The 17889-nt window shown below is 45.7% G+C and overlaps 2 protein-coding genes across 2 annotated transcripts in view; one reads left to right on the top strand and one right to left on the bottom strand.

The window, feature by feature from the left end:
• ATP12A (ATPase H+/K+ transporting non-gastric alpha2 subunit) overlaps positions 1-14517 on the top strand; it is a 29737-nt gene extending 15220 nt beyond the window's left edge. Inside the window, exons 8-23 of the mRNA XM_019509766.1 lie at positions 355-623; positions 1490-1688; positions 2347-2456; positions 2950-3084; positions 3800-3992; positions 4504-4679; positions 5804-5940; positions 6497-6647; positions 8409-8577; positions 9478-9632; positions 10434-10557; positions 10928-11073; positions 11800-11933; positions 12880-12981; positions 13720-13811; positions 13985-14517. Of these exons, the coding sequence (XP_019365311.1) occupies positions 355-623; positions 1490-1688; positions 2347-2456; positions 2950-3084; positions 3800-3992; positions 4504-4679; positions 5804-5940; positions 6497-6647; positions 8409-8577; positions 9478-9632; positions 10434-10557; positions 10928-11073; positions 11800-11933; positions 12880-12981; positions 13720-13811; positions 13985-14013 (2321 nt within the window). The 3' untranslated portion in view covers positions 14014-14517. The remainder of the gene's footprint in view (positions 1-354; positions 624-1489; positions 1689-2346; positions 2457-2949; positions 3085-3799; positions 3993-4503; positions 4680-5803; positions 5941-6496; positions 6648-8408; positions 8578-9477; positions 9633-10433; positions 10558-10927; positions 11074-11799; positions 11934-12879; positions 12982-13719; positions 13812-13984) is intronic.
• Positions 1-17889, bottom strand: part of LOC109292382 (uncharacterized protein CXorf65 homolog) — a 69057-nt gene that overhangs the window by 19332 nt on the left and 31836 nt on the right. The gene's annotated exons all lie outside the window — the stretch shown is intronic.

The raw sequence follows: 17889 nt of genomic DNA, 5'->3' as shown, positions 1-17889 counted from the left end.
TTTACATGCTTCAGGATGCTGCTTGTGTTTTCAGAGCAAAATGTGCTTTTGCTTTTCTATCTTAAAATTGCTTCCTAACGGATCTGTACAGTGCCCAAAACAAAGAGGCCATGATTGCAGACCTAGGTCTTACTGTACTGCTCCCAAGGGATTGATAAATGACATCATTACTGAAAATACATCACCATACCCTCGAGTTTTTTAGTAGACATAACGCCTCCCTGAGAAGGGTGAGCGAGATGCTTCTCTGGTGAAAAGATTGAAAAATGTTGACAAAATACTGGGCACGGGATGGGGTCTCCCTGAGGAATTGTACTGTTTCAGTGCTGGTAAGAGCTCCTCTCCTCTTTTTAGGGACTGCCACTGGCATCGTCATCAACACTGGAGACTGTACTGTCATTGGGCGCATTGCCTCGCTAGCGTCTGGAGTAGGAAACGAGAAGACACCTATTGCTATTGAGATACAACACTTTGTCTACATGGTGGCAGGAGTGGCTATTTCTATTGGGATTCTCTTCTTCATCATTTCCGTCTCCATGCGTTACAAGATTTTGGATTCCATCATCTTTCTCATTGGCATTATTGTGGCCAACGTGCCCGAGGGACTGCTGGCCACCGTGACTGTAAGTCGACATTGGCCGCTGGCATTCTCTGGCTAACTGTACAGTTCTTCTATTGCTCGCAAACACTTGAGGTTCATATCCACGTGACCCTGGATATCACTTCTCTTCTCTCTGCTGCAGTTTTCCCATTTAGATATGGGGCTATTACTGCATCAAAGGTGTATGTAAATTCAATTAATTCATATTCATAAACCATGTCGAAAACCTGACACGGAAGGCACCCCCAGAAATGCCAAGTGTTATTAGCACTAAGATGTAAGAGTAATATTCAAATATGAAATACTATGAAGTCAGGCATAATATCAGGGATCACTCGCTTTGTAATTATGATCTCCTCCCAAATTGAAGGTTCTTTTATCTGGACTAACCTCTTAACTGATGTCATGCACTATTACTACCATATGCAAAGCAAGAAGCTTATCTAATCAATATGGATGTTAGATTAATTTATTTACTGACTACAGCCAAGACTGATCCAGTCACCCCCATGGTGTCAGTGAAAAAATTCCAGACTTACATAAGTGTAAGCAAGATCATAATCCCTTTATGGTATGAGCAGAAAATACATCAGAACAAGATGTGGTTGGAAAATGCTACTGAAAACATTGAAAACAAAGATTTTAAGAGAGAAAACCCCTTTTTTTATTTCCTCTTTTCTTCCTACGAGACTGTCAGCTTCTATTTTTGTCCTGGGAAAAAATGTCTGTTTCAATCAAAAAGCTATTTTTCATTAAAAAAAAAAAAAAGTGCTTTGGTGGGAACATTTCGACCAACTGCCTGTCCAAAGCGCATTGATTTGATTTGTGCGCAACCTCATTTTTATAATTGTACCTCATTAAAGGGAGCTGTGACTCTTCCTTTCACAGGTGAGCTTGTCCCTGACAGCAAAGAGGATGGCGAAGAAGAACTGCTTGGTGAAGAACTTGGAGGCTGTAGAAACCCTGGGTTCCACCTCCATCATCTGTTCTGACAAAACAGGGACCCTCACGCAGAACAGGATGACTGTAGCTCACCTTTGGTTCGACAATCAGATCTTCCAAGCTGATACCAGTGAAAATCAAACAAGTGAGTATAGCCGCTGGGGAAGGGCGACAGGATGGGTTAGGCATGGCTCATGGCACCCTTCACCTCCCAGTTGCCGGTCGGAGTCTATACGAGGTGGATGGTGATGACTTGCAGTCGCATTGTCCAATGGGCTCTGGGTGGCCTGTGCCAAACTAGCTGGCGGGACTCGCAACGGTCCATGCCAGGGGAAAAACAGTGCTGGGATCACTCCTCAAAATTCAGGAACATGATACAGCGTGGGAAAAATAAGCTTGCACTTCTGCTTTGCGACACAGCTGTTCTGTGGAGAAAAAAGACCCCAGTATGGAGAAAGTATCAAGCTCATTCATGAGCACTAAAGTCCTTAAAACAAGAAGCTGGGAAGGTTGGGAGAAAGAGCTATGGATTGAACAAGTCCTGTACACAAGAGTACCTACCTCTGGACCCTTTCCAAAAATATGTGGATGTATTCCTTGCTTGGGTCACTTGATCCCAGCTGACCTTCTGCCTATGGTTGGGGTGGGGTGGGGGGACTTGATCTCATGGGGTCCCTTCCAGCCCCTAAGGTCTATGAAATCTATGAAGAATCAGCTATCTTCAGTAACCAGCTTCTGCTCACTTTACTCAGACTGCCAGCACCCAGCCAACCACACTCACTTCTTTTTGTGCTTCTTTTCAGCCCAGACCTTTGATCAAAGCTCTCAGACCTGGGCAGCGCTATCCAAAATTGTAACACTTTGCAACCGGGCTGAATTCAGACCAGGCCAGGAAAATGTTCCAATAATGAAGGTACCTGCTACTTTTGTCAGCTCTTTTTGTTTCCCCGTGAGGAATGAATGCCCTGCAAGTTTTCTATTTATTTTTAACGCCCTCTGCAGTAATCAGGTACAGACCTTTCTTACCTGCAACAGCATGGTGAGATTTCCACTAGACCCAAGAATGAACATATATTTTCCATATTCACCGAATGAAATGTTAATTTTGTCTTTCTTCAATAGATCATAGCAACAATCCTAAAATGGCTCAATATTGCTCCACAAAAGACAGCAACTAAAAAGCAGCAATTAAAGTCCACCTGTTCTCATAGCACAACATGTGGGAAGGATGGGAATATAGTGTTTCATAAGAAATGTGCATCTTCAGTTAATTTGTCGGTGCTTTGATACCAGAGTGAGAGAGAATATACTTTCTAGTGTGCCCATCACATATGCATATAGGAAGTTTCTTTCAGCGCTGCAGAAAGTATTTTTAGTAAAACCATTATTTTATTCCCTCCATACAGAGAATCGTGGGGGGGGATGCCTCTGAAACAGCCCTGCTGAAGTTTTCTGAAGTCATTTTGGGGGACGTAATGGACATTAGATCACAGAACAAAAAAGTGGCTGAAATTCCTTTCAACTCAACTAACAAATACCAGGTGGGATTTTCTTTCTTCCTCCCCTTTTTCTTTTGTTAAGCCAAAACCAATCCATAACCCTGTCCAATACATTGGCCAAAGTATGGAGGTGTGAGTGGGAGAATACAATGTCAAACTTCATTTTAAAAGCAGAACGCCAGGACCATTTATTCTGGTAAAGACAGCTAAGCAAATGGGACTTTCATTCCAAGCCACGCAAATAGCTCCAACATGAAAGCACGAAATGATGAGATTTGTATTTTCCGTAAACCAAACTGCCCTATTAAGGAAGTGGGAGGGAAAGGATGAATACAAAGCTGTACCATTTTATAAAGCTGAAGTTATTTCCATTATTCATAGCCCTTGGGCTCCTGGAAAGCTGGCCCCACTGCATAACTTTGGACAAAGATGAGGCCCCTCTGCCTTACGATTAAAATAAAATTATAGTGTTATTATTACACAGACATCTGGTGTACGTCATTATAGCAAGGTATTTCATGCTAGCAAAGGTTGAGTTCAATAACCTGCAAAGGGATAGGATACCATCAGGGAGGAAAAAGAGGAGAAATATTTCTCATCCCCATGTAAGATGGGCTATCTTGCACCCAAGTCCTACTCTTGGACAAGCTGTGGGAGTTGGATCTCTGACAGCACAATTAAGCCATTGACAGGTTATGGAGGAAATGAAGTGGGGCCATGGATGCTGTTGGACTCATTCTGTGTCTGTGGCCTGCAGCTATCCATTCATGAAACTGAGGACCCCAATGACAAACGCTTCCTGCTGGTGATGAAAGGAGCCCCCGAGCGGATCTTGGAGAGGTGCAGCACCATCATGATCCACGGCAAAGAAGAGCCACTGGATTCAGAGAAGGCAGAAGCTTTCCAGACAGCATATATGGAACTGGGAGGCCTGGGGGAGAGAGTGCTGGGTGAGTGACTGGGAAGCAATGCCAGTGGAGTACAACCCAGGTGGGAAGAAGGGAATGAAAACTGGGTGAATATCAGCTACCCTGGGCTGTGCGATGATGTTATACATGCAATAGTCCCCTTTTCACCCCTGGAATGAGAGCAGAGAGGAAAACCTCTCTGTCACCTACTCAGTAGTAGGAAAAAGGGCCAATCAGGATAAGCAGAGGGTTAAAAGCCCATCAGCACTGCAGTAATTTTTTCCAGGCACAACAGGAGCTCTGCCCTCTACACACTACCACCCTACAAACAGTCACCAGATACATGGAGCTAAATAATACCTGTAGCCCAAACGCTGACTGCATCACATTGCCCGCTGGGGATGCAGGGGAATACTCATGCAGAGGAACACAGCAGACGAGGGGTCAAAATAATCCACCAAGGAAAGGAAGACTCTTATTAAAAAGCAGAGCCCAAGTGCTCATGCAGCAGCCCGCTCTCCTCTCTCATGCAGCATCCTGCCTTTCATTCCAGGCTTCTGCCATTTGTACCTGCCCGAGGATGAGTTTCCAGACACCTACCCATTTGATACAGACTCCATGAACTTCCCCACCTCCAACCTCTGCTTCGTGGGGCTGTTATCTATGATCGACCCCCCTCGCTCCACTGTGCCAGATGCTGTCTGCAAATGCCGCAGTGCTGGGATCAAGGTAGGGGCCCTGCATCATCTGCACAGCAAGTGCACACAAGGGGGACCCACAATAATCCAGCCCCAAGAGTTCTCCCTGTATCATGGTGACTTTTCACTGGATTCAGCTTAGACACATTCATTAAAGATAAGACTTAAGACAGAGATGATATCAGCTGGGGGGAGGGGGTGTAATACCTGCATCCACCTTACAGCCTGTTTTCATATGTAGGGTGGTGTAAAGAGCCTTAGCTTAAAACAAAAATCAGACCATTATCACAGCAGGTTGGCATATAAAAATATAATGATCCCAGTGGAACTTTGGAGACGCTCAAAATATTGTTTCAGATCCTAAAGCTTTGCATCTTGGGTTCATCCCTAGTTCATAGAGGGCTCTCTGGTGCTGAAATTATTCACCTGAGGCAGCTCAAGGAAATGGGACACCCTCTCCCCCCCCAAATCCAGGAATAAAAAAATATTGAAAAGATCAGAATGACAATTGCTACCACAGTTGAAACATTTGGAACAAAAACAATTGGAAATCTTTTCTAGTTTGTGTAATGCAGCATCTTTCATAGCTGTGCTGCCAGCATAAAAGTTTAGCTCGCAGCAAATAGAAGGGAAGTTCAACTGCGTGTTAGGTAAGGGAAAAGAAATCACGATTTGTAACACCAAGGCGAGACAAAGTTTAACTCTGAACACTGACTAAACTGGTTGCAGCTTGAAGACTGGTAATGCCTGGTAACCAGCAGCTTCCCAAACCTTAAGTGATTTAATGGGTCCCATCTTTCTGTGGCACCTTATCACAGTATTTTAATAGCCCCTCATCTGGGGTCCAACACTGTAGTACGGATACTTAAGCAAGAGAACCCCATTGCAGAGCAGCAAGCCAAAGCAGCATCAGCCTTCCCAGTCTGCTCTCAATAAAACAGCAAAAGTATCATGTAGTTTAGGGTTTGGGGTCACCCGAGGACTCGGTCAGTATTGGTGAGGAGCTGTGTGTCTGTGAGAACCAAATCTACCTGCCCAGCAAGCTACAGGAACAAAGCCATTTCCCGGTAGCCCCAGCAATCACTTCAGTTCATCTCTGTACTTGTGCTGCCCCCAGGGCTCCTCACCCACTCTATGTGCTTGTACTGTCCTCAGGTTATCATGGTCACAGGGGACCACCCGATCACAGCAAAAGCAATTGCCAAAAGTGTAGGCATCATTTCAGCCACCAGCGAGACAGTGGAAGATGTAGCCAAGCGCCTCAATGTCCCAGTTGAGCATGTGAATAGACGGTAAGAGCACAGCTGGCACCTGCAACCCTTGAGAGATGAAACCCTTCCTTCTTCCCCTGCAACACATTCAGCTTATTTCTACAGCACAGTTGCTTTTTGCTCTGTCTCTTGGTAGCCTCCCAGATGTAATACCCAGCCACCCTGTCATCATTCCTACCTGGACAACCAGCTACCTGGGTTGTCCTAAATGCACTAGGAGCCTAAAGGGAGTAGTTATACAGATGGACTTTGCCCGTCTCTAACATCTATGATTCTTCCCCTATATTAGCATGCCCGACTCTCCTAGCCAGTGCAGGGCGGCTCCTTATAGGGCATTTTCTACTGCGTTGTCTGCTCTAATGACTGATTCCTTCTCCAGGGAACTGCAATAATACTGTTGCATTCCTCTAGTCCCTTTTTATGCAACACATGCCGATGAAGCTCTCAGGCTACCAAACCAGACCCACTTTCCTGCAGTGCTCGCACCATTGAATGGGGTACACTGCATGAGCAGACAGCTCTTTTCCTCAACCTTTATGCTTTAGAGTTTCACTGAGTTTTTCCCTGGCTCTTACAGGGATGCCACAGCTGCAGTTGTTAATGGGATGGAGCTGAAGGACATGACCTTGGAGCAGCTGGATGAGATCCTGAACAACCACTCAGAAATTGTCTTTGCTCGCACGTCACCCCAGCAAAAGCTGATCATAGTGGAAGGCTGCCAGAGACAGGTGAGTGAAAGTGAAGGCAGCTACTGGTATCACAGCAGGCTTTTGAGAGGTATCGTCCCCGTCCCCTGCGGTCAGGTACTGGCCCCAGGGCAGAGGGAGGCAGCAGGGCCCCCAGCAGCCCATCCACTACTGAGGTCTCCATCAAGTTTGCAGAAAACTAGACCTACCTACTGCAGTGAACAGGCTCCTGTGAGTATGCGGTGGACCACAGTCTGTGGGACAGAATTCAGAGTGCTCAGCTGTGCGTTGTAGGCCTTATAGTGCTACTGGCTGATGGGGTTTCTCCTTCAGCTCCAGCAGGAGAGCTCTGTGCCTTTGGGGAATTGCTCTCAGAGCTCTGGCTGGGCCCTTCAATGAAGGAATCCACCAGCTGGATTTAGCACCGCACTCTCACCATACCCCTGTCCCATGCAGTCAGTCTCCCCCCTAACTTGTACATTGTGCCCACACCCACCATCAGCAGCAGAACATCCCACTAGCTGCTTTGTAATGTAATTTGTCCAGCCCCGCACATTAAAACTGCTTTTAAAAACTGTGCGTTACAACCTACACAAGAGATTCATACACAGCAGGGCTTTAATGCAGCCCTCGGTCCCATCCACAGCCCCTACGTTAGGGACTGGGCACCGGGGGAAGCATACGTGGCACCCCGAGAGGGGCTGGCAGAGCTTCCTGCAGAACGTCTTCAAGGGCTTCCTCGTGTTCTTTCATTTCTACTCTGCCATCCTTCCCCCAACATAAGCTGGGACTTGGAAGCTACCCTACAGCCCTCCCTGAACCCTGTGAAGACATCGGGTATAGCTGCAGTCCGACCCATTCTTGTTTTTTATTTCTGTGGCTATGCCAGAGTTGAGGTTCCCATTAGCCTGAGCGGCTGCGGGGGTTTAATCACCAATTGCTTTCAGGGAAGCAGATAAAAATCTTTCACTTGTTCATGTTGTACCTTCAATGGCGCCTGCCGGCTCTGGGGAAACTGGTTTTGTGTTGCAGAGACAGCCATGCTCCAGGAGGATTTGTTCTTAAAAGGATCAAGAATAATAACGATAAAAACCCTGGTCAATTTGCTTCCTGTGGTTTGTAGCTGGAGCCCGTAAACCCTGCTGTGCTTGGTGTTATTTATAGCTGGTGTCAATGTGCCAAATCCCCTAAGAGACAGGAGATTCTGTATTTATCTTAATCAATTTGCCATGTTTGCCCTTTGACTTTCTAATTCTACCCAAAATGCTCCTTATTCCCACCAAGCCAGGGCTCCCTAGCAGCTCTGTTGAGAGGACACCAGGGTAAATCCCAAGAAATGCTCCTGGAGAAGGTCACAGAGAGGGTAATTCAGGGAAGAGGTGCCTTTCCTTGCTTTCAAGGGGAGGCAAGAAGGAAGAAAAGAAGGAGCATCACCAACTGATCAGGCACCTAAAGCACAAGCCTCACCAAACCTACCATGCTTTGTGGAGAGAATGAGGCACATTGTGCCCCAAATCTCTCTTTGCCCCAAAGGATGGGCCCTGGTGTCTTCAGGCAGGGATGAGGTGTCAGCCCACAAGGCATCACAGGCAAAATGTAATATTGCCACTGCCTGTATTTCACCTTGATAGCAGGAGGGCTTATGTCCTCAGGTCAGGAGAGTCGCATTAAAACACAGCTGGAGAGAGAGCCCGAGTTGCTACTGTCTCCGACAGAAGTTAGATCCAGAGGATTTAGAGGCAGGGACTGGTGGAGGATTTTCCTCCGATTGCTTAGTGACCTGAATCCTCTCGTTTGCTCCAGAACGCTGTTGTTGCAGTGACGGGGGATGGAGTCAATGACTCGCCGGCGCTGAAAAAGGCAGATATTGGAATCGCCATGGGTATCGCTGGCTCTGACGCAGCTAAAAATGCAGCTGACATGATCCTGCTCGATGATAACTTTGCTTCTATCGTCACAGGAGTAGAGGAAGGTAACAATGAGGCTCACTACTTTACATCTTCTAACAATGTGCTGCAAGCCCCTCCTCTCCTTATTGTTAGATACTTGATTTCTTGTCTAATTTACTCACATTTGCACACACCACTTCTTGCACTGGTTCTTGCGAGCTGGGTGACTGCAGGTTGAGTTTGGAATGACTGTACATGCAGTTCCATGCACATACAAGCTGCTTTCAATTAATTTTCTCATAAAACTGATTACATTTCCAGTCCTGCAGGCACTAGACAATCACCGTTTATTTTTCTGCAATTAACTTCTGCATGCCACTTTCTGTCTTTATGGGTTTAGAAACACAGCAGCAATATTTTTCAAAGTCACAGTCTAAAGTTTCACCTTCCGCTTAGAAAGCAAGGAAATGTCAAATCTGTTGCTTATGGTTAGGTGCTATTTATTCATCCCTATTAATTGTGTTGGTCTGAATTATTGAACAAAAGCCCTTCCTAGCCCTACGTGGCTTTGAACCTCATGAACACACCCAGTCTATAGCTCTGCATCTGCCCCTTCAGTACTTCTTTTCTATTACTTGTTTGCATTACATCTTTGCTGCGACCCATCCTCCACTTACATACTAACTGCAGGGCTGGCAGTGTCTGTTGATACAGGAGCCCATAGAAAAACAAAACTTTCCTCTGCCCAGAAATTCCCCCCTCTACCCCCAATAAAATAGTTTCCGTTATTTTCCTTGACGTTTACAATATTTCCCCCCAGTTTTCATTTTCCAAAGAATTGAAACGCTTGTCGGAAAGCTGATTTGCACTGTGACAATTGAGAATTGAGCTGAAAACACAATTTCTGGCAACAAGAAAAAGAGCGAGGGAAGTCACCAGCCAACTCTGCTTAGCTTTTTAAAACAAGCTTTCTTTTCCCACAGGCCGTTTGATCTTTGACAACTTAAAGAAAACAATTGCCTACACGCTGACCAAGAATATTGCTGAGCTCTGCCCCTTCCTCATCTACATCATAGCCAGCATCCCACTGCCCATTGGCACCATCACTATCCTGTTCATTGACCTGGGCACAGACATTGTAAGTTGGCTTGTAGCAGATGATAGATAAGCTAGCTCTTCTCCACCACAGTAACTCGAGCAGACTGAATGAGCTGGCGAACAGGGCTTGGGTGCCAAGGACACTCATTTGCCTGGGCCTGAAGGAGTACTGTACATTCAAGGTCTGGCATATTGGAGGGGGTTAGTTATCTTCTTCTGCAACTGATTGTCTAATGACAGGGGAAATGCCATCTAAAAACAGGGCAGAGGCCTAGACTGAAGGTAGCTGAACATGGAGGGGAGAGAGAGAGAGAGAGAGAGAGAGAAATGTCAAGGGACCAAAAGGATGGAAAGCAAAGGCTTTCCTATGCCATGGGCACTGACCAGTACTGCCACTCCAGTCTGGTCACGCCACTCAACCAGAATATGCTGGCACTGCACTATTTAGGGATCACGTTTTATCAGTTCTTCCTCAAATTATTTGTTTGCTGCAGTTAAAGGACTGAACACCTGATGTACAGCTCCGACAGCCCAACCCTTCGCCAAGAGATCTGAAAGGCTCTTCTTCTTCCCCTTTCAGCATCCAACTGTCTAGGTTGTAATAGTGTCATGGGACTTTGGCAGGGTTTCAGACCCCACACATATCCCTGCATAGTCTTTAATCAAGGACTTCACTGAAAAGAGTCTTGATTCATTGTCTGCTAGCTAGTTAGCACATCAAATTGATCATTTTAATCCAGATAGAGACATTAGAAAGCAAAAAAAGGTAGACTGTCTGGAAGAACCAGAGAAGCAGGCTCAGATGTGCCAGCGAGGTTCTGAAAGAGCATTTCTTTTGCAGATCCCCTCTGTTGCATTAGCCTACGAAAAAGCCGAAAGCGACATTATGAATAGGAGACCTCGGAACAAGAAGAAGGACAGGCTGGTGAACCAGCAGCTTGCGGTGTACTCCTACCTGCAGATCGGTATGTTGGCTTGCTCGCCAGAGTGAAAGCAACTCAGCTGGGGCTGGGAGGAGAGTGGGCTGGGGCTGGGAACCGGGGCTCCTGAGCTTCGTTCGTGCCCAGGTTCTTGCCCCATTGGCTGACCCTGGGCAAACCAATTCGCCTCTGCCTCTGTGTTCCCACCTGCACGCTTGACTAAAAAGCTTCATTCATATAGGTTAAGATTTTTAATGAGGCCTGACCTTGGCTGCAAGGCTTTCTATGCCACCATTATCAAGCAGCATAGATTTTGTCGTTCAACCCTTAAACTCAGAAGATTTTTTTTAAAGAATTGTTTCCAGCGCATGACTGAAGCTCACTCCATCTTTCCATTTTCCCTTCTCTTCTGCAGGTATTATTCAATCCATTGGAGCCTTTCTGACCTATTTTACTGTGTATGCTGAACAGGGCTTCCTCCCCAACACATTGCTCGGAGTGCGTGTCAACTGGGAAAGCAATTACATTAATGATTTTGAGGACAGCTATGGGCAAGAATGGGTAATGCTGCTTTGAAACATCCTTCTCTTCACCTCCCCAGTGCAAGTGGAAGACTCTTTCACCTTCTCCTTACCCCAACAGTAAAAAGCTATGGTATTGTGCTAGGGCAGGGGGAGAAGATGATATGACTGAGCAATGAGAGCAGCTCATATTTGATGGCATCAAAATTACAGAAGGCCCCAGGACAGACTTGAGTTGTTTTCCAGCCCAAGCCTTACCCATCAGAGCTCTCTCTTCTACCCTTGGATTTCTCTTTTCTTCTGCTTCAAAGTCTCATTGTTTCAATTCCATAGCCTTGGGCTTACATTAAAGGAGAAGCATTAAATAGAGCTGCACCCCTTAAGTTTTATTTTTATTTGGGACTCACCAAGTTTAGAAACCAAAACTGAAATTAGGTCTTGACCACAAACACTGTTCCCCATAGAAAAGCTTATTGCCACACTGATGACAGTAGGTTTGAGTCCCCTATCCATAGCCAGCCTTACACTAACTCCATATACAAATCACCACAGCACAGCCTGAAGCTGAGTCCGTGGGGAATTTCTCCACAGCTCATGCTCTCACATTATTCCTTTCACCAACAGCTAACGGAGGCACAAGCCAGACTCCGATTTATGCTTGTATAACTAAATAAGACTGTCCGTGCTTTGCACCCCTTTCTAGGGCATGAGTACTTGCAATCAAGTATGAGAGATGTAGCTGATGCATGTCCCCATTCCTTTGCAGACTAAATACCAGCGGACATACCTACAATGGAGTGGCTACACCGCCTTTTTTGTCAGCATCACAATTGAGCAAGTGGCCGATCTGATCATCAGAAAAACACGAAGGAACTCGATTTTCCAGCAGGGTCTTTTCAGGTGAGTTGTGCAAGTTTTCAGGCAAGTGGCTGTGCCCTGATGAGGGGACAGCCACTTGCTAACCTTTCCAGGCCAACCCTAACTTGGTGATGCATCCTATCCAGCCTCCATTTAATTATTGGGTGAAACTATCTTCCCTCTTCTTGATTCTACTAGTTTCCTCTCCCAATCACCGAGGCTTTGTGGCTGAGATGCAGATAAACAGAGGGAAAACAGGCAGCTCGAAATTGTTCTAATTCTGAAATCCCAAACACAAATCAACCTCTCCCCTACTTACCAAACAACTGGGGATCTTTTGATAGCTACCTCCCAAGGTCAACTCACCTTTAAACATCAAAATATACGGCTGAAATTATTGAAAAATGTTGAATAATGTTGTAAAAAAACCCCTAAACTTTCCCCACTACCTTGCCAGCAGAACGCTTGTATCTCTTTAAAAGTCCAGGCCTTTTGTTTGCAAGGAGCTATCCCTTATCGAGATTCAGTAAGATGCTTAGCATCTTTCAGTTCCCAAAGATGACGAATTAAAGGCATCGCACAGGGCTGAGCCCACCTCCAAGGGCTGCCACTTTCAATTGCATGCGAGAGAAATGACTGTTTGTAGCCAGATGCTTTCCAGAACAGCCTTCCCTTCTGAAATGTTTCTTTAGCAAAGCAGAGTGTCTATTCACAGTTGTCCCCTTGAGTCACAATGGGGCATATATACCAGAACTGGGAGGTATAAGGTACATTCAACGCCACCTTGATTTTATCAATTACTAGCAGCACAGAAGACTTAACACGTGAACTTCCCCCGGGGCTATGAAAATCAGCAGGAGACTCCAGGCATTTACTCAGGAAGCAAGCCCATATTTACCGCCCTTGTAACAGGAACAACAACAGCCTGTTGCAGACCCTAGTATTATACAGGTAGCATAACCACCTTTTTCTCTTGGTTTTATTGCAGGAATAAAGTTATCTGGGTGGGTATATTCTCCCAGATAGCGATTGCTCTGATCCTCTGTTATGGGCTTGGAAGCGTTACTGCCTTGAACTTCACACCTCTCCGGTGAGTGCCGCTTATTGTGTATATCCATGTTCCACCTCTTCTTCTGGTCTCCCTAGACACGCAAACATTTCCTACAACAGCAGCAGACCCTGTGTTCGGGGACATGGCTCACTGGACAGGCATAGCCCACGGATCTGCCCCAGGACACTTCCTGTGTTGCAGAGTTGAAAGACATTTTTATGGAGTAAAGTTAGTTGAGACATTTCTCAGGAAGAAAACAATTCTCCAAAACAAGAAAGGATATTTTTCGTTACATCTTTCATCAAAAATGGTATCTTTTGGGATCAGCTTTACTAGTAAGCACACAGAATTTGTTTGAAGAATTGCCCAACCCTTCCAGAATGCAAGCCATTTTGGGGATGGTATAAAAACACTAACTTCACTATATCTCGTTTGATTTTTATCAAAGCAACTTAACATTTTGTACCGCCTCCATAAACTGCTCTAGGTTTTCTTGTCCTCTAGAACCAAAATACACAAGGAAGCTTGATTTTGTTGTGGAGCAAACAGATTGTAATAGCCATCTATGGTTAGGGTGCCCCAAGAAATTCACTGTAGAGCCAGTCTTTTGGGGATATAGCATCATTTAATGATTCAGAAAGCATAAAGGGCCAAAATGTTCCTCCAATACCACTAGAGATGAGCTTTTGGGGCCAGAGGCTCTGTAAATCTGGTTAGATGGGCTGCTGCTTTCCAGTGAGATTTTGCTCATGATTCAACTCTCTCTCCTGCTACCAGGGTTCAGTACTGGTTTGTGGCTGTGCCGTACGCTATCTTGATATGGGTCTATGATGAATTCCGGAAGTTGCTCATCAGGAGATACCCAGGAAGTAAGTACAATGCTCCCCAGTCAAAATTTCAGCATCAAGGTCTATTTTCACCACAGCCCCTGCTGCTTTTGATGCATTAACCACCTTATATTGATTGTCCGCAACAAATGATTGATTTCTTGATCCTTGACGAACAATGCTGATGTTTTGGTATTTGCCTCCTTTGCTCATAGGCTGGTGGGACAAGAACATGTATTATTGAGATGGTCTTCATTGCTGCTCTCCTTCCACGCTGGATGGGCTCCCGCAGTGTCTCAACTGGCCTCTGCTGCTGAAAGGTCCTGTGTGTGCCATACCAAGTAACTATGGGCTTCTCCGACTGATGAAGAAACAAGGACTCTAGAGGCTGAAAACCATCTCTCACTGAACTGTAAAACCGAGACATGGCTGAAAACTTAAAAGCATTCTCTGTTTTTTAATACATAGATCTTTTTCCTGTTCAAGACCATAAAGATCAATGCAAAAAGGAATGGGGAGGGAGGGGGGGCACCTCTTGTACATATCTCAAGGAAACCACACATTTGTAAAAATAATATAAAGGCAATGAATTGCACTAGTTTTGTTAAAACTGTTTTTGTTATTATATTTGTTGTCTGTTTGGTGCAATCGAATTGTGTGCGAGTGTGTATGCAGATCTGTGCTATGTCACCAAAGATAACCAGGTTGTATAGGCACAATTTGATAATAAAAAGGACTTTTCCCAAAACCCCCCCCCAAAACAGTTGTTTGCACTGCCTTCCTCCAAACACAGACAGCGAATTTCAGGAGGGGAAGGGGCATTCACACTTGCAATAACATTGAAAGCTGCTCTCAACTCCCTCCCTACTCAGATTTCCTCCCTGCCTTTCCATCTGCTGCCTGGGCAGCATGTTTCTGTCAGCCTGGATGTCATTCTTCCTCATATACTGACACCCAGAAGAAAAATTAAGGAAGAAGAGTGGCAGGAGTAGGGACATAACCAGAATATTGCAGGGGGCGAGTCCACATTCCACATCCACACCCTCTTAAGCTGCTTTTTGCCAGGTACACAACACAGATGGGAATGCTCAAGAGCTGAAGCAGGCCGTCTGCAGAAACCATGGCTAGGGGTTGAGTCAGAGGAGCTGGGTGGCAACAGCCTCGTCTTCCCACAGGCACAAGGACAGCTGTATTTGCTGTTCTGCCTAAAAATAAGTTCATCTGTATTGGTGCAACATACCTGTGGTACATGTGTGAGCAGCTCTATAAGAATTTGCCTTCTGCCCCCTTCCTCCCCCCCATTTATAGTTTTGGCTGCATGCAGGAAACTACTAACTGTAGTTATCGAAAATAAATGGAAGTATAAAAACTCTATATCAGACCATGGCATTGAGCTACCTGGTTTGTTACTCTGCCTCCAGCAATGAACAATGGTGCAGAAGAAAAGGGCTTACACACAAACTCTTGGGAACCGGGTCCCATTCAGTCTTTGACAACTTGAGGGCTGTTCCTTTTCCAGTTTCATTATGAGCTTGTGAAAGCACTGGGTGTGTATACATGTGTGTTTTAAAATAAATACAGGCCTGATTTACCTTAAAAAGCATATGGTATAAACTGCCTGCAGTTTTGCTTGGGACAACTTTCCACTTGCTCCCCCAAACTTTCAATAAAAAGAAACCACTTGGCTTAAACCGTGAATAAATTGAAATAGAAAATCATGCAAAATTACCAAGAGACTCAGAGCACAGGGTCTTGAGAGTTTGCAAAGCTCGGCAAAAGACAACTCCAGCGCACCCAAGGGTGGCATATTTTACCACTAGCCTGTAGAGACAGACTCTCCCTTCCTCCCCCAGTGCTCTCTCTTAACCCAGACATAGCCAGAGGCACCTTTCTGATTCAGGTGAGATTACAATGCGTGTAAGAGCTCTGTGAAGTGACAAAGACTGCTTGTGCATGGGATCTGAGAAGGATCATACAACTATTGAGAAATCAAATTTGCAATCTGGAAGACAATCTCTGATTAAAAAAAGCGATAGCTCCTGCTTGCCAAAGCCTCGATCTGGGGGAACTCTTCTGAAGAGGTTTAGCTTGTTTCAGTCCTGCAAGCATCATGGTGTTTTAAGCCCTAAGAACGGAAATTCAGACTAAGAACAGGAGAACATCTTGTAAGCCTAGGGACTGGCAATCGGGGCTCCCAGGCTCTACGTCTCGTTGTGCTGCTGGCCTGCTGGCTGTTATTAGGGCCATTGTGGTATGTAGGAGCACCCATCACAGAGCAGGGCCCCAATGTGCCCTGTACTACCCCAGAACAAAAGAACAAGTGCTACCACTTGGTACAATTCCTGGTTAGCATCCCCCCCCACTGCAACAGAAGGTATATGCATGGGTAGGGATCTTGCACTGAGAAGCAGGATAGTGAGGTAGGATTTCTGCTCCCTAATGCAGGCCTGAATAAAGAGGAAAAGTTGCAGAAGAAAGAAAGTCAGTTTTCTATATTCAGTACACAGCCTGTTCTTGCAAGTAAAATGCTTATGGAAGAAGCTTGTCTCTTTGAAATGTTGACTGGCAGAAGGAAAGGCTAGAGATGTGGGAGACACCTCCTGTATCAAAGAAGTATATAGAAATATCCTAGCAGAACTGTGCCATTACTTTTTAAAGCCAAGTTAAAATGTCCTTCTTAAATGTCTTATTCAGTTATAAGCCCTGGAGCAGAAAGGAGAATTTGGAAGACAGACAGATCATATAGGAACAAAGAGTGAAATATCATGATGCTTCTTTCTAGTGGGGGAAAGGAAAGCCAAACAGAGCATTACTGGTGCCCGCCATTTTAAGGGTTGAGCCAAACAGCCAGCAGGTGCTTGATTGCCGTGGGCGGCCATTTTAGATCTCTGGCTGCCTATATAAACAGAGCAGCCTGCCTGCTGGCAGGCCAGGTAAAAATATTGTTGGGTTATAAGGCTGTATGCAACATCTTTGGAGGTAAGGACAGGAGGTTTAGGGGATGGTTTGGAGACTTATAGTCCTGGGCATGACCTAAAATTACACACTGCTGGGAGTGGCTGGCCTGGCAGGGCTCCTTGTAGTGAGGCAGTCTCCAGGAAATGCTAGACTAGTGATCACCCTAGTGAAAAGTGGGTTGGGGCACCTTAATACTAACACCCACAACTGGGTGGGTTACCCCATAATAGAGCCAAGAAGATAGACCCAGGTTAGAGAGTGGGCTATAGACTCAGAAGCCTGACTTGAAGCACCCTTGACTGGTCAATGCTAGGGCCAGGACCAGAAGGGTCAAAATGGCTTGGGGTCTATGGTAAGGGATGTCTGGAGTTTCTAACTCACTGTAGAAATGAGGCCAGGGCCTGTATGGCCAAAAGTCTTGGTGGGATCATGCCTGAGAGGGGGGAGAGTTCAGGGAGTTAAGCAGCCCAGACTAAGGGTGGAGCAGGCTGCCTGATTGGACAGATCCAGTTGGGGTCTGGCCTAGACAATTGTGGAGCCAGTGATGTTGAGACCTGTGGATACCATCTGTGAGGTTTAGGCTACAGTGTTGGGGAGGAATAGAGGTACAGATAGCACCCCTGGCACTGGGGCAAGAATGGGCAGCCTCCTACCTCTAATAAGAGCTCTTTAAGAAACCACAAGGTGTGGCAGGAAAGGAGGTGGGTGGTTGGCCCAGAAACAGGTGAGTGGGACAATGACAGACTGGCCCTCAGGAAGCCCTCTATTACAGGATGTCACTGATATTTGGGATTGAGGCACACTGTCTAGAAAGGAAATAGCCTAAACTAAAAGCCATCTCACAGTAAAGGAGATGCATGAAAACAATACAGCTGCAGAAGGGGGGGGGGGGGGAACTTCCAGACTTTACCAGGCAAGTTACAGCCTGGAAAGATCCAGATCTGAAAGTATATATCCAGCTTCTAATGCTCACTTTCCTCTTGGGCATCTCTACAAAAGAAATAGATCTGGGCTTGACAATCTTGCCTCTATTATACATTAACCAAGCATTCTTTAGATCTAGGAGAAAAATATTCATAATCCATCTAGCATGCCTGTGAAAGGCCTGGAACAGCACTCCAGGAGCATCATAAACTAGGTTTGGATTGGGGGGGGGGGGGGG

The sequence above is a fragment of the Gavialis gangeticus genome, unplaced genomic scaffold (genome assembly GCF_001723915.1).
Source record: "Gavialis gangeticus isolate Ggan-Ray unplaced genomic scaffold, GavGan_comp1, whole genome shotgun sequence".
NCBI classification, from domain to species: domain Eukaryota; kingdom Metazoa; phylum Chordata; order Crocodylia; family Gavialidae; genus Gavialis; species Gavialis gangeticus.
The sequence above is the reverse complement of the archived record's forward strand: the minus strand, read 5'-3'. Positions and strand labels throughout refer to the sequence as shown.